The sequence below is a fragment of the Haematobia irritans genome, chromosome 1, assembly GCF_050003625.1.
Source record: "Haematobia irritans isolate KBUSLIRL chromosome 1, ASM5000362v1, whole genome shotgun sequence".
Lineage (NCBI taxonomy): Eukaryota > Metazoa > Arthropoda > Insecta > Diptera > Muscidae > Haematobia > Haematobia irritans.
In genome coordinates, this window is record NC_134397.1 from 76,098,149 (window position 1) to 76,115,293 (window position 17,145).

Genomic DNA, 17,145 nt, shown 5'->3' on the forward strand with positions numbered 1-17,145 from the left:
GCGTAGTACAACTTCGCAATAGTGGCGGCGCTTTTCCGAGGAGTTTTGGATATCGTATACGACTATTTTCGACGTAGTGGGGATTCTCAGAAGCGCTCCCAAATTCAAAAAATGTTGGCAGGGCTGTAGTCCGGATAATCTTAAGGGGACCTTATACGGTCGGATAAACCTGCGACACAACACCCCTGCCAACATTTTTTGAATTTGGGGACTCTTTTGAGAATCCCCACTACGTCGAAAACAATCATATACGACATCAAAAACTCGTCGGAAAAGCGCCGTCACTATTGAGAAGTTGTACCACGCCAAGTTACTACAAAAATGTTTCGCATGAGTGCAATTATTAGGTGCCTTTATAGATCAATTTAGAACGGCGCCAATAAGGGACCCTCCAAACAATCAGAAAAAGTGCATTTTAAGATAGTTGTAAAAGAATCATTGTGGTCGAGTAAATCACGTTTGTTTAGATATTTATTAATTTGATTAAACATTTACAAATTCTTAAAAATATAACATTTATACCACTATCACATTAGATTTAACATAATTTTTGGCATTAATGATGATGTTGAGTTACAAGTAGCGAGTTACATGTTGCTGCGTCTATCAACCAGTGTTTTTATTCCATGGAGGCAGCGTGTCTGTAAAATATCTGAAAAACAATCACTTTATTCCATTTGGAAAATCACCAAATTGTTCACCAATATACCTTTCACAATTTTAAGCGTATAATCTATGTTTTCAGAACTTTATTTTCGTTTTTATTTAATTAAAATATAACAAGCTGGTTGCGCTTGGCGTTTCACAAAAAAAATGGCTTTTTTAACAGTAGGGATGGCAAATTACTTGCATGTACTTTTTGATGTACCTTTTCATGATGGTTGAAGTGACATTTACGAGTCTGTGGTAACGATGAGGTTGAAATGGAACTTTGAAATGCTGGCAGGGACGCTGCGGCAACAAATCCGATAGTATAATGTCATGTTCGCGTGTTGCGGGGACGTGTTGGCATAAAATCAAAACAACTTTGATTTTTTTCTGGTTGGGTGGCACAAATCATTATGTGTAATGCACTTTACAGACTATCAGTTATTCCGGACGGAATGTCAGTGTTTGTCAAGAATCTTACAGTTTGTCGGATCGATACGACTTGTCGGCGATGACTAAATAATCGGTAAATGTGTTACCGATCCCACAAACATGCAACAGTATCGATTATGCCTTCGGACTTAACTTCCCTACCAACATTTTTTGAATTTGGGGGCCCTTCTGAGAATCCCCACTACGTCGAAAACAATCATATACGACATCAAAAACTCGTCGGAAAAGCGCCGTCACTATTGAGAAGTTGTACCACGCCAAGTTACTACGAAAAAGTTTCTCATCAGTGCAATTATTAGGTGCCTATTTAGATCAATTTCGAAGGACGCCAATAAGAACCCCTGCAAACTATCAGAAAAAGTGCATTTTAAGGTAATTGTAGAAGAATCATTGTGGTCAAGTAAAACACGATTGTATAGATGTTTATTGATTTCATTAAACATTTATAATTTCTTATTAATATAACATTTTTCGGTTTATCTCATCACATTTAACATAATTTTTTGCATTAATAAAACAATGATGTTGAGTTTTAAGTAGCAAGTTAAATATTGCATCGTCTATCAGCCAGTTTGTTTATTTTCGATGGAGACAGGGTACCTGGAAAAATATTTGAAAAACGATCACTTTGTTCTATTTGGAAAGTCGAAAATTGTTCACCATATACCTTTCACAATTTTAAGCGTAATATCTATGTTTTCAGAACTTTATTTTCGTTTTTTTTAAATAAAATATAACAAGCTGGTTGCGCTTGGCGTTTCACAAAAAATAAAATGGCTCTTCTACGAGTAGTGATGGCAAAATACTTTCATGTACATTTCCTACTTTTTGATATGCTTCCCCCATCACAGTTCGCGATGGTTGTGGTGACATTTACGAGTCTGTGGTAGCGATGATGATGAAATGGAACTTTGAAATGCTGGCAGGGACTTGTCGTATACGCGTTTGGTTCGCGTATGAAACTAACACTGTAAATGGTTTGATCTTCTCAGTAGCCAATTTCCTATCTTCCTAGAGTTTATTGTCTTTAGGTGGGTATTAAGATCGAGTTTAGCCACTAAAAACATCATTTTTTCACGATTACTTTTCTTTAATAATCCATTTTAAGGAATATAAACTTTGTGAAAATTTACTTTGGGCTTTTCCCCATCAAGTTATAATAAAATTTGCAACAAATATGTATATTTTCATGCATTTTTCCTGCTGATTTAGTTTTCACTTTAGCGATTTTAGCGGCTAAACTCGAACTTAATACTCACCTTTTGGCACAAATCATTAGATGTTCGACAAACATTATCAAAAACAAATTTATTTTTACATCAAAAACAGGCATTTCTGCAAGGAAATTAATGATGGATCGCCAATTCTCGTTGAAAATATAAGAAATATATAAAGGCCGGTACTCTGTTCGGTTTTCGCGTTGAAACTCCATACAAAACCAAAAAATGCGAAAAATTTGCGAAATTTTTTCCATTTGTGATACTTTGTTTTTTCGTGTTGAAAAACTGACGTTTATAGCACGGCGCCATTTGCAATGTGAATTAAGAAATAATTTATTTATTAAAAACTATTTGTGCGGGTTTATAAATCAAACACGGACCATATTTTTGTTCCGAAACTATACAAAGGATCAAAGGAATAGCAGATCAATTGCCCAAGGGAAAATAAAATGTTATTTTGTAAAAACAAGGAACAACCACCAACTTAATCCAATATCGCTCCCTGTAAAATAGCGCTCCAAGCTACCTAAAAAAACGCCGCTTTCTATGTGCGAAATAATGGTTTCCATAAAAATTTTTCGCAAGAATGAACATAGTACCGGCCTTAAATCTAAAAAAGAGATTTATTGCAAAAACGCAGAGAAATTCCACTTCTATTCAATGGAAACCCAGGCGAGAAGTATTTTGAAATTCATCAATTAAATGTGGATTACTTAAGCATTTATTGTATTGCCACCAAAGACTATTAATTTTATTGAAGACGTGAGATCAGCTTGTTCTTCCTCTTTTTCTTGAAAAAACAGAGATTAATATCATACATGTTCCATGAGACGTTGCAACTTTTTTTCGGTTTCTCTTTTTATTTTGCATTCGTAACAAAACTTTATTCGCTTATATTAGCAATTTTTTTAAACGAACAAAAACACTTCGTGAAACATTTTATTAATAATTTAGTGCAACCGACACAGAAATTTTGGAGAAAATAGCTAAATAAAAATTGTTTGCATCAAACCAGTAAGTTCGGAGCGCTTTTCCAACAAGTATGAGAATAATCTCCGTTTTCTATTACCAACACTATCAAAGCCCGATTCACGTCTTCTTTATTAATGGTCATTGATTGCCACATAAACCCGGATTTTTATTTTTTTTTTTTAATTTTTTTTTAGTAAAAAATGGCTTCAACCATAACTTATCGTACATCTTTATTGTTTATGTTTATACTTCTCCTTATTTTTTCATGTTGCCATTATATTTGTTCGTGCAGTGTAAGGGCAAAACTTGAACGGACACACAACAAATAGACGAACCTCTGTCGTAGTGTTTTCCGACCGTGTAAGGTCCGCTTTATTATCTGCAAGGCGCGCATTATGCACGAAATTTGTTTGAAAAGGCGATGAAATATATTGAGCATTATGTGAACGTGTTGTAGCGTGTGACTTCCCCATGCAACTTCCATCTATCCGCTATAATTACAGCGAATTTGATTGAGTTTAAACGCTCATTGCTGACAACATTGAAATGTTGCCGAACCAAGCACGACTACGAAGAGCGACTAGCGACCAAGCGAAAAGCTATTGCGAGTGCACAAATTGTTAAAATTAAGAAAAAGTAGTGCAGTACGCATTAAAATTCTATAAGAATACTAAAAGTATTGAAATTAATAATCAATAAGTTTCGTGCAATGAATATGTGTCTATGATACGCGATTGTTTGGATGTAAAAATCGTTTGAAAAAGTGCCACAAAATTTTCTGTACCACCAAAAAGAAAAACGACGTGATAGTTTATAGCCCATGCTGAAAAAGTGGTATAAAGAAAATTCTATGAACTTTTCGTAGAAGAGAAAGACTATCTAAAATCTCTAAAATAAATAAAGTTGTAAAATTTTTTCCCACAATTACGTAGTTCTGATTCTAATTTTTGAGAATTGTTGGATGTCATTACCGTAATAGAACAAAAAGCAGAACACACGACGTACACACTATCAAACATTTCTCAGTGGTGGGGACAAGTTGCGATTTCGATCTCCAATCAGCAAAGTAAAAAAGCCGTGCGGTATTTGTACCTATACTCTACCCACATTTACCATTCGCTATCCGGGTTAATTTTCTCAAACACCGCTCTCTTCACTCACTCCCTTTTCTCTCTATATATTGTATACTACCATCATCTAAATGACCGACCAAAAAATGTATTGAAGAAATCAAAAAAAGAACAAAAACTATTTCAAATTGATTCATGTAGTATTATTTACGTATAAATATTGCAATTAACTTGTAATTGTTTTACAGCAGAATGATTGCTTTCTGTATGTATGCATGGAGAAGAAACCAACCACAATTTTAAAGGACAAATAACATCTGAACAAATAATTGAAATATTAACTGAGACACAAATTAACAGTGAATAATTGAACAATATAATTAAAGCTGCGGCGGTGACATCGCCATGGCTGATGACTCCAGTGACTGTAGTGAGTTGGATGCTCGACCATCGGGTAGTAGAGGTCGCTATCCCACTCGTGGTGATCAGAAAAGAAAGCGTCGTATTGTTATGCGTATTGAATTCGATGATTCAGAAGAGTCGTCGTCCTCAACCTCAGCTTCTGAACATAGCTCAAGTGATGGTGAAGGCATTAACATTCGAAAAGATCTGAAAAATACAAATAGTAAAGATCTTGACGATGGGCCTTCGTGTTCACGTAGACTTCGTAACCGGCAAACTCAGAACATTGCCTCAACCGGCAACAGCCGCAGCAGCAACAACAAAGTAAATGCTGCTGCCGCTGCTTATGACGATGATGATGATTCTGATGAGTTTCGACGTAATGCAGCGCAGCGCCGTTTACGCAATCGCCGAACCAACCTCTTAGATGTGGGAATATCTTCTGATGGTTCAACGAGTGGCAGCGAGGTAATAAATCTCTTAAATTCGTGTTTTCATTTTTTTTGTCTTTCAGTGCCAATCTTTCTTTAATGCAAATAAAACAAAAACGTACCTACAATATTTTAGGCAAAACCTCCATATGTATGTATAATTAGTATTGTTGTATATTATACCTTCCCTTAGTATTGGTACCATAGCGATTAGTAATCATATTGTGATCACAAGCACATTTGGGAGACACAGTTTTTTGTTTACTAATGCCAGTACGTTGTATGAGGGAATTAAGTTATTTATAAGTATAGATACTTTATGTAGACATGAGGCCAATTGAATGGCAGGTAGATTTGTATATATATTCGCCATGATCCTATTTTTTTTTTTTTGTAGATTTCCTTTTTGTGCGGATAATTATTTCTTATTAAAAAATCATAATTATTTATTATTCAAAAATCAGCTCAGTTTGTATAGTAATTTCATGAAAACTTATCTGAAATACAAGGGAAAGACAACCACAATTCCATTATCATGCTAGCAAAACTTCTCCATATATGTACTCGTATATTCAGTAGGAAAACTTTGCGTATCACTCTTACTTTCAAAAGTTCGGAAAACAAATTTCTACACAAAATTTTTGTACAAAATTATACCATGCAATTATTTGTACGTCTGCCAAGAAATCAATTGTATTTAAATATTAGTATATATGGCAGAAAATAAAATTAATTATCAAAACACCTGAAGACTTAAAAAAATAATTACAGTCGAGGCTCGGTTTCACGGACGATATTGTCCTGCTCTTTTGTTATTTACAAAATTTATTTAAACGAAATGTTAACTTTTATTGAAAGTCGTGCCTTTGACATATGTAAAGACATTCTTGAATATTATTTGGAATAATATTAAAGTAATAACTTTTATATTTCACTATTATTTTTCGACGTCATTGCATACAGATCAGGTTGAAATGAATGATGAATGTCCATATTCGCCTTGCTGTGCACTCTTACACCTTTCCATCATATCCTTTTTTCCAGGGAATACGGATTCTGTAATAATTTCCCTAATTGGTTTCCAGTCCCCGTTTTCAAACTGGGCCAGTTACCTGTTAATTTCTATATCTTTTAAAAGCAGTACAGTGACATAGGTAGCATCTTCCTCCTCAAAATGCGCCTTTTGTACACTATCATTCACAGCTCCAGACACAGATGTGCCTTAATTCTAGGTGTTCGCGTGACACGAAATTTTCGTGAGATTAAGATTTTATTAGCGCCCATTGATTAATGGTTTCCTGGTGAACTTCATTTTAATTTTGCTATTAAGCCAATGGTTCCTTCGTGAGTTAACCATTGGTTTTTTTCCCTACTCAAAAGTCGTCAAATTTATCGTGAATCCCCAGTTTTCGTGAATCATGAGAATAGTCATGTAAAAGAATCTTTGTGAATCACAAGAAATTTCGTGTTTCGTGCGTGAGTATGAGGGTTTAAACGTTGTTCGTGCGTGAGTATGACTTTTTATTTCGTGAATGTGCGTGAGTGTGAATATCAACTCACATGTCGTGCGGGAATGCCCGTGACTCACGGGCCGTGAGTAAACATATTTATTCGTGAATGTGGGTGAGAGGGACAGAAAATTCACTCACGCACACACCTCTAGTCCTGACATAGGTAGTATTGAAAAATTTCTTCCTCCTCAAAACACGTCCTACATACACCATAATCCACTGCTCCTATTCGCCGTTCAAACGCTGCACAGTGGGCATGTGACATGTTTTTGACGCATTAAAACAACGGAAGCACCTAGAGCTCTGAAATTTTGTACATTTACCACTGAGGATACGAATAAAATATAATCAAAATTTTGGACCGATCCGCCCACTGCCACGCCCACTTTAAAATGAAGAGCGTATTTCAACCCAAAGGAAGCGCCTACAGCTCTGAAATTTTGTACATGTACCACTGGGGATGAGAATAAAGTATGATCGACATTTCGGACCGATCCGCCCACTGCCACGCCCACTTTCTAATTAAGGATGTATCTCAACCACTTTTATCATACATCAAAAGAAATATATCAATATGTAGTAACATTGGAAACTGAAAATCTAGATTAGAACTGATCTTGATCACTACCTTAGAGTGTATATGATTTCAGTAATTTTAGTTCAATTCAATTTCTTACACTCTCATTTTAGCTAAAAGTTTTGAATACCATTATTTCTGCAACACTATGTCGAAATGGGAACATATTCGTTAAAAAATGTCCAGATTTTGCAAACCCTGTATGTGTTTGAGGAAAAAAAACATTTTCACAGTCCGAAAATAACATTTTGTTCTTCAAATATGTTTGACTAACTTGACACTCTGCTATATGTAAGTCTATATTTAAACATTTGCTTTATTATTTAGCAAATTTTGTAACGGAACCTGTGCCGACGAATCAGTTACAGTAAGACACCCAGGACGACATTTTATATACCTATTATTAATGATATTGTAGATATTGCAGATTTACCGAAATGCCTCATCCGTTATCATTGTTTTGCCAAGATGTTTCAACTAAACAAAGTAATGCTACTTCATTCTATTTCCCTGCACAATTATTTTTCTTGTTTCTTCAAGTTGTCATGGTAGACTTCTCGCTTTTTAATGTGTTTGCATTATTATTACAGCACTGGGAGTTGTTTTCTATCCAATATTTAATCATTTCTGCATTTCGAGTGTAACACTATAATTATAATGGGGTACCTTCGTTAGCACTTATAAGCAGACAGATTTATGTTTGCAAGAAAGACAACATCTCAACATTTCTAACGCAGTATAGAACTCTACCAATACGTTCGAAATTAGTAAGTTCTACTCCAGATAATATGGGACATACATTAAATTAAGCGAAGGAAATTTATGCTTTTTGTCACACATTTTTCTTAAATAACCAAACAATATTTACAATTTTTGTTAATTTTTGCTAAAAGTACATACGTTGACTTACATTTTACATTTCAAATTAAGTTTATAACTTTAAAAGCTTTTTTACCAGCAAAATCTCTAAAGCACCTTGCTAAACTATGAATTCAAGAAAAAAACTCAACAAAGAGTTGCCACTTCGTCGGCCTAAAACGGCCAAACGGGTTACTATATTGTTTTACCATTTTGTTTTTTTTTTTTTTGGAAATGTGTTGTCAAGTTTTTCGTAGCCCCAAATGTGTAATTTTCACAAGTTCAAAAATTGATTTTATGCGTGAAATTTCGGTCACCTGGCCCAATGTGCGCTGCTATAAAAATAAAGTTTATTTCGATTTATTTGTTTTTTTTTTTAATTTACAAATCACTGCTTAATTGCAACTAAACTCAGTGAAATTGTATTTTATTAACGATTGAGCCATTCGTTTTTGAGAATAGATTAGTTTAGGTTATGTGTCAGCCAGATGGCTCACATAGACTATTCATTCCATTCGGATGCCACAGTAGTGAACTTCTCTCTTATCACTGAGTGCTGCCCGATTCCATGTTAAGCTCAATGGCATGGGACCTCTTTTGTAGCCGACACCGAACAGCGTTCCACATTACAGTGAAACCACTTAGAGAAGCTTTGAAACATTCAGAAAAGTCACCAGCATTACTGAGGTGGGACAATCCACCACTGAACAACTTTTTGGTGTTCGTTTGAAGCAGGTATCGAACCCACGACCCTGTGTATGCAAAGCGGGCATGCAAACCATTGCACCACGGTCGTTTTTGAGATTACTCAATGTTTAAACTGTTCGTGAAAAATAGCTTCGGCTGCATTTACATTTAAAAGTAATGACACTATTTTTTTTACTAAAAAGAAAATTTGCAACTAAAATCTGATTCTATTTCTATTCTTACTTCTATTTCAATGGTTCGTATCAACTACATTTCACTTTCAAAAGAAATCAGTCGTGTTTAAATAGTTGTATACCTACACACAAAAATTTTTTTTCTGATTCAACACGAAATTAATTTTTATTAATTAATTAATTTTTTAATTGAAATGTCTTCAATCACAGAAATGATAGTATCAATTAAAAAATTAATTGACCGCCAATAAAAAATTAATTGATCCAATTAAAAAATTAATTGATCCAATTAAAAAATTTGTTGAATCAATTAAATTTTTAATTGAATATTTTTTAAAACTCAATTAAGATTTTAATTGGAAAAATTTTCGTGAAATTTTTTTCTGTGTATGAAGTTTTTTTTAATTCTAATAGTTCATAAATTCTAGTTGGTAAGATAGAAATTTTTTATAAAAAAAAAATAAGAAATAAGCTCTGCAGTAGAAAATTAATATTTATTTAAAAATTAAAAAATATATAAAATTATTGTCATTCAAGCTTGCGAGCTGCAACGAGATCAAGACCCAATACAGGACACCGGAGATCGTCTTTCAAATGATTGAGAAATAAAAATGGAAGTTCGGTCAACATCAGCTTTGCCAATTTGGGGTTTCCCTTTAATATCTGGTTTTTAATTTTTTTTTAGCAAAAAAAAAAAAACATTTCATGGCCTTTTTTGCGGTTTTTAGCATTTTTATTTTCGACATGTTTCTATTGGAATATGGACAAACTGCGTTTTTATCTAACCTATACTGCAACAATAAGGTTTTCCACATAAGTATTTCAAATTACGTCTGTGAAGACAAATTCCGATTTTAGCGGAAGATAAATTCCGATCTAGCGGAGACCAACTTAACAGAGCACTATTGATTAATTTACAGAGTATCATGAGGGAGTTAACAGTGCTATGTAGACCATTAACAGAGCTGGATATATATATATAAGATGATATGTATTGCCAAAATTTTTTTTAGACGGCTACCGTTGAGAAAATGCATCCTTGTGTTTTCTATATAACAACAAAATTAGTCCAAAACTAAGATACCTTCGTCAATGAGTCATACCTTGAATGATAGCTATTGAAATGCACATTAGAAGTTCACAGCGGTTATACAGAAAATAGTTTACATTGCTTTGGGAAATTCCCAAAAAATGGCCAAAACTAAGAGTCTTTCGTCAATAAGGGTATGGTCACACTGGGCATACATTTGACCAAAATGGATGTCAAACATTTTTCCTGGAGTATTTTCGAAACATCTGTATACCGTTTTTGGAAAACACTCCTATAATGATGTAGTATATCCAATATAAGCTGAAAATTGTTACTTGTTTCGCTGTGGTAACGAATTCTTTTTTTGTTTCTGTCAAATATTTGCCTAGTTTGACGGTATCGTAAGACGTGCTCTGAATGATAGCTATTGAAATGCTCACTAAAACGTGTACAAAAGTTATTCCGAAAATAGTTTCAGAATAATAAATTTCTTTGGGCATATTCCAAAAAAATGAAAAAAATTAATGTTAATGCCGCAGTGCGAAAACTAAGAAACTGACGTTAATAAGATATACCTTGATTAATAGCCTTTGAAACTCACTTTAAAACTTCTATGTTGGTTTTTCCAAAAATCGTTTCAGAAGCCCAAATTTCTTTTGAGCAATTCCCAAAACACTGACAAAAATTGCAAACAATTTTAATGCGATTATCGGCAAGAAAACTGATTTAATTAAATGCTAATTTTGTCGTGTAACATGAAATTATTTATGCCAAAAACATGTCACACAATAGGTAAATAACTTACTGTCCTCTACTTTCGTTTGTTTTTTTTTTGTATAAAATATAAATGATGTCTTGCAAGAGTAATATAAAGCATAAAGTGAGATGTCCGCTTCGGTCAAGCTTTATGTTCTACGTTTTGAAACACAAGTATTTCTGAGAGGACCATAACCCATCATTGAAAAAGTTTTTGGTGTTGGGTAGGGCCGGGAATTTCGGGACGGGATTTATCCCAAATACCGGAATTTCTATTTTGAATCTCGGAATTTTTCGGGATCCCAAAAAAATAATCTAAATTTGGTAAAATTGCAGTTTTTTAGGATTTTTTATTAATAAATTGTTGTCTTCATACAGTATAAACGACCCTTAGACCAGTGTCGACTGTGAGAGATGTTTTTAATCTGCAGTAAGATAGGATCGTGTATACCTGAGGAAACTTTGGATGCCTTGATATTTTTAAGAGGTTACTTAATACGAACGATGAAGCATACAAGAAAATCCTTAAAATCTTTTGTTGAGTACGAAAGCAATATGAAATAGCTTTTTAATTTATTTTTGTGTTCATATTTTGTTAAGTAACAATTTGAAATTGCTTTTTAATTTACTCCTATGTTTTGTTGTTACGTTTTATTAATAAAATTGAATTAAACAAAATTTGCTTGATGTACTATAATTTTTTAATTAATGCAGTAGGTTGTTATTACTTAGAATATTTAAAGAATCCCAGAAAAGTTCGGAATCCCGAAAAAACCGGGATTCAAAATTTTGAAATCCTGAATCCTGAAGGATTATTGAAACTCGGCCCCGAACACACAAAAATTTTTTTTCTGATTCAATCACGAAATTAATTGATCCAATTAATTTTTTAATTGAAATGTCTTCAATCACGAAAATGATAGTATCAATCACAGTTTTAATTGGGCATAGAAAAAACTCTTGATTAAAAAATTAATTGATTTCATTGCCAAATTTCAATTAATTTTTTAATTGATTCAATTAAAAATTTAATTGATGTTGATTGCAAAACTCAATTAATTTATTAATTAAAAAAAGGTAACTATTTTCAATTACATTCTGAATTGGCTTAGAATTTTTATTTGGATTAACAATTGATTGTTTGAAAAAAAATTTAATTAAAAATTTAAAAAAAATGTTCATCATCATCATAGACTGACTTAGGCTTCCGAATTTGATTAAAAGTTAATTGTATCAATTAACTTTTTAATTAAAAATTTTAAAATTTTCAATCATTGACTTAATTAACTTAATGTTTCTATCTTGATTAAAAAGTTAATTGTACCAATTAATTTATTAATTGAAAAAAATTTCAACTTCAATTAACTTTTTAATTGGAAATATTTTGGTGATATTTTTTTCTGTGAATGACAGCCCTAGTGTTGTGTTACATCAAATACCTTTTCAGTAGTATATTATCTTGGTAATTTTGACGGAATTTCTGAGTATTGCAAATTTTTATATTTATGTTGAGTTTAAGATCAAGAATTATACGAACGTGTACCAACCTGAATATATCCCTAGAAACTGGTTACTATTCCATGATCTGAATTGATGCTGACATCAATACCAGAAGTCAATCTCATTACAAACAAATTTCATATATTTCATTTCATTTATTTAACAATACAGTAAGCCTTCGTGGCCAATAAATCGTATTGTTCTTAAAAATTGTAATACATTAATAGTAATTGTAAAGTTATCAATACTAATCTTTAATACTTAAATTACCCTACAATACCTACCACTCCACCATCCTCTCTTTGGCCAAAGTCACATAGAAAACTAATATTAATAAAAGTAAACTAACACCTACCATTGGAAAATATATGAAAATTTGATAATGTGTCGGCAACTATTCAGTTTTATTTTCAATGAAAAAAACTAAAAAGGCATTTCAATTAATTTTTGGTTGTAACTGAAATACAAAAATGGAAATATGAAGAAGAGCAATTAAAGATATTTATTTATTTATTTTATTTATTTCTGCATGAATGTAACATCCCGTGTAAAAATTGGTGGATCTGGCCAGATATTATTAGATCTCCTGCCATATCTGATTAGATATGATAGTATATGTAGGCAGATCTGGTCAGATCCGAAAAATGGTAATATCTGATCAGATCTAATTCTAAAGGAATTAGATCTGACCAGATCTCAAATTTGGCCCACATCTAATTACATCTAATTTGATATAATTAGATGTTAATATATCTAATTATATATAATTTTATCTATAAATTTCCAATATTACTGAAATTACAGTGATTAATAAAAAGATTTATTTTAGGTTTTATAATGAAAGTGTATTTAATACAGCAAGTTGGCTCAAACCTATTTACGTTATATCTACGCCTAGGAATAAAAGTATAAGAATTCAATTAAAAATATATATACATAGCCACTACGTTTCTGCGGCGTTTAAATTGTCCAAGGTATTGTGGCATTACTCTCTTCACACATTTTTTTTTACATTAGTCTCCCAGTTCCTCTCTTTGGCTACTCGGAATGAAACTCTGAAAAATATAACATAAAAATACAGAAGACTGAAATAAATACAAATAATACATATACTTACCAATAATTGCTTCTCGTGCCCAATAATTCAAACCAACGCTATAAGGAATCGTTTGTGCGAAGTCCCTAATACCATACATGAATAATATATCCGTTTCATGATGCGAACCATCTCCAAATCATTTTATCTGTTTGACTACATTCTATCGCAAATTCGAAAATGGCGTGGCTACAAATCATCACGTTGCTACTCGGTCTCCTTAATCTTTTCGTTCAACTAGAAAGGGAAAATATTAAATATATAAAAATAGGACCCAAACGATAAACTTACCTCATCACTTCTCATACTCCTTGATCTTCGTCGAAAAATGAGAATACATTAAATTTTTATATGAATAAAACATAAAAATATCAAACTCGCATTATCCAATATTTGATACCAACATTTTGTTTTAAATTTAATAACAACAACCGTTGCTAATGGTGATTGTTATGTGATGATATTTTTGAAAACAAACAGACAGTTGTGTCTGAACGTAAGAAATTTTGAATTTTTAAAATGATATTGAAAAAGGTTTTTTCGAACTGTCACAATAAATAAAGATTGTTTGATTATGTTCACCACTAGTTGTGATGTGTGACCAAACATATTTAATTGTAACAATATATATCACGTTAACATTCTCGTAACAAACATATTAATTTTACACCCAAACATACACATAATTTTTTTATCCGTATAGCAGTACTGGTTCATTACTTAATGCGATACATATAATTAGATATGGAGCTATATATAGTATATATAATTAGATATGATGTCATATATGAAGATATACAATTAGATCTTACCAGATGTGACTGATACAATTAGATATAACAATATATATAATGAGATCTTGAATCAGATCTAATCATATAGAACACTATATATAACATATCTCCGTAGATCTATTTATATCCACAACCATATCTGAACAGATGTAATTATATATACTTAGATATTATTAGATATGATCAGATCCACCGATTTTTACACGGGATAGTCGATCAGACCCTAAGAAAGTTACAGTTACAATACAATAGCATTACTACTAGAAACACTTACATATAAAAATATATAAATAACAATTCAAAAAATATAAATAACAATAAAGATATAGGACACTATAAGAAAGCCAAGTAGAGAACAAACTGCAAAAGTACTTATGTTTGTAATACATTCTATGGTATTATGGCGATAAAGTCTGCAACATTGAAAACTTTTTTATTTATTTTTAAAGTAAAGGATCTATAGCAAGAAATAACATCTTGACAAAATTTTCTAAAGAAATAAAATTTTGAAAAATTTTTCTATAGACAAAATTTTCTATACAAATAAATTTGGAAAAAAATTTCTATAGAAATAAAATTTTGAGAAAAAATTTTCTATAGAAATAAAATTTTGACAAAATTTTGTATAGAAATAAAATTTTGACGAAATTTTCTATAAAAATAAAATTTTGAAAAAATTTTCTATAGAAATAAAATTTTGAAAAAATTTTCTATAGAAATGAAATTTTGACAAAAATTTCTATAGAAATAAAATTTTGACAAAATTTTTTATAGAAATCAAATTTTGACAAAATTTCCTATAGAAATAAAATTTTGTCAAAATTTTCTATAGAAATAAAATTTTGTCAAAATTTTCTATAGAAATAAAATTTTGTCAAAATTTTCTATAGAAATAAAATTTTGACAAAATTTTCTATAGAAATAAAATTTTGACAAAATTTTCTATAGAAATAAAATTTTGACAAAATTTTCCATAGAAATAAAATTTTGACAAAATTTTCTATAGAAATAAAATTTTTACAAAATTTTCTATAGAAATAAAATTTTGAAAAAATTTTCTATAAAAATAAAATTTTGAAAAAATTTTCTATAGAAATAAAATATTGACAAAATTTTCTATAGTAATACAATTTTGACAAAATTTTCTATAGAAATAAAATGTTGACAAAATTTTCTATAGAAATAAAATGTTGACAAAATTTTCTATAGAAATAAAATATTGACAAAATTTTCTATAGAAATACAATTTTGACAAAATTGTCTATAGAAATAAAATTTTAAAAATATTTTTGAGTGTTGTTGACCTATTTTATGTTTATTCTGATTATTAATTTTGTTCGGCTTGAGGTAATAGAAACAATCGATTATTGATTTGTTTTAATATTTATTTCCAATATTTCGATTAGTTCCACTAACCATCTTCTGGGATTTTGTATCTACATAAAATACAAATATTAAATTACTTTTAATGTTCACAAATAACAATTTTATTTTAGATATAATATATTGAAAATAACTAACGTGAGTTCGTGTGATGCTGTTCGTTCTGCAAGTCACCGTACACTAAGCTTCGTTTGTGTCGATGCTTGTTTATGATGTGTCGATACATTTTCGCGCATTCTTCCGTGTCTTTTTTTGACAAAAATTTTCTATAGAAATAAAATTTTGACAAATATTTTGTATAGAAATAAAATTTTGACAAAATTTTCTATAGAAACAAAATTTTCTATAGAAATAAAATTTTGACAAAATTTTCTATAGAAATAAAATTTTGACAAAATTTTCTATAGAAATAAAATTTTGACAAAATTTTCTATAGTAATAAAATTTTAACAAAATTTTCTATAGAAATAAAATTTTATCTAAGTTTGTTGTTTTTGCTTTTTTACCTTTTTGTTTATTACCTTCTGTTTTCTTTTTGTAAATTCAAGCTCGAGGTCAAAGTTTTATTTTTTATAATTCGATATTTCGATCTCCTTCGGAAATCATCGACGGGAATAAAATAAATAAATAAAATTAAAACCTATGTCACTGGTGTTGTCCTCTCATTTCTGTTGCTGCTACCACATGATGATTTCCGAAGGAGATCGAAATATCGAATTATAAAAAAATAAAACAGAAAATAAAACTTTGACTTCGAGCTTGAATTTACAAAAAGAAAACAGAAGGACAAAATTTTCAATAGTAATAAAATTTTGTGAAAAACCTCTATAGAAATAAAATTTTGAGAAAATTTTTATAATTCAATATCTTTAAAAATGTTAATTTTCGTGTTATTTCAAACTATCAAAGACCATTGTGTGTAAGTTCTCCCAAAAGTAGAAGTATCAATTTTCATTTGTTGGTTCAAGCTAAAATCGTTAAACCATATAAAATTCGACACATTTACAATTCAAGGGAACTAATACACCCAAAATGTTGTCGCTAATGGGAGGGATTATTCATTCGAAGAAAAAAATATATGTTTTTCATACTAACTAACATAATTTATCCCAAAAGGAGAAACGACAAAAGTTTCACTATAGCCGTCCTAAAGAACGGCAAGATTGGAAAAACTGAAATGCATTTTTTTTTTCGAATTATAAGTTTTAAAGTATTCAACTTTGCCTTCCGCCGAATTTTGTGTTTATTGCCGAACATCGTCTTCTTACTCGGCCAAAAAACAAATCCGTTTTGATAGAGCATTCAATTAATTGTGATAACACAAGTATCTTATCAATGAGTGCTACCCGGTTTTATGTTTTACTCAAGGGCAAGGGGCCTCCCTTTTAAAGCCGAGTCTGAACGGTATTTCACTTGCGGTGAAAAAAAATGGAGAAGCTTTGAAACATTCAGAAATGTGTGTGTTTCCTAAGAGGGGCTAATATTTTAGAGTTCTATTGTCTTCTCAACTTTGTTCAACCTCACTATTCAGTCCATTGTGCTACCACAAGCCTGCTATCAATG

The 17,145-nt window shown here is 31.1% G+C and overlaps 1 protein-coding gene and 1 long non-coding RNA gene across 2 annotated transcripts in view; one reads left to right on the top strand and one right to left on the bottom strand.

Annotated features, from left to right (window-relative positions):
• Positions 1-453: 453 nt before the first annotated feature.
• On the bottom strand, positions 454-944 carry LOC142239275 (uncharacterized). Its single transcript, XR_012722975.1, has 2 exons — positions 710-944; positions 454-652 (listed from the first exon to the last, which is right to left on the bottom strand). It is a non-coding gene; the product is annotated as an uncharacterized LOC142239275 (long non-coding RNA).
• A 2,916-nt stretch (positions 945-3,860) lies between these two features.
• LOC142221205 (uncharacterized) overlaps positions 3,861-17,145 on the top strand; it is a 59,676-nt gene continuing 46,391 nt past the window's right edge. The window contains exons 1-2 of the mRNA XM_075290819.1: positions 3,861-4,127; positions 4,612-5,233. Of these exons, the coding sequence (XP_075146934.1) occupies positions 4,769-5,233 (465 nt within the window). The 5' untranslated portion in view covers positions 3,861-4,127; positions 4,612-4,768. The remainder of the gene's footprint in view (positions 4,128-4,611; positions 5,234-17,145) is intronic.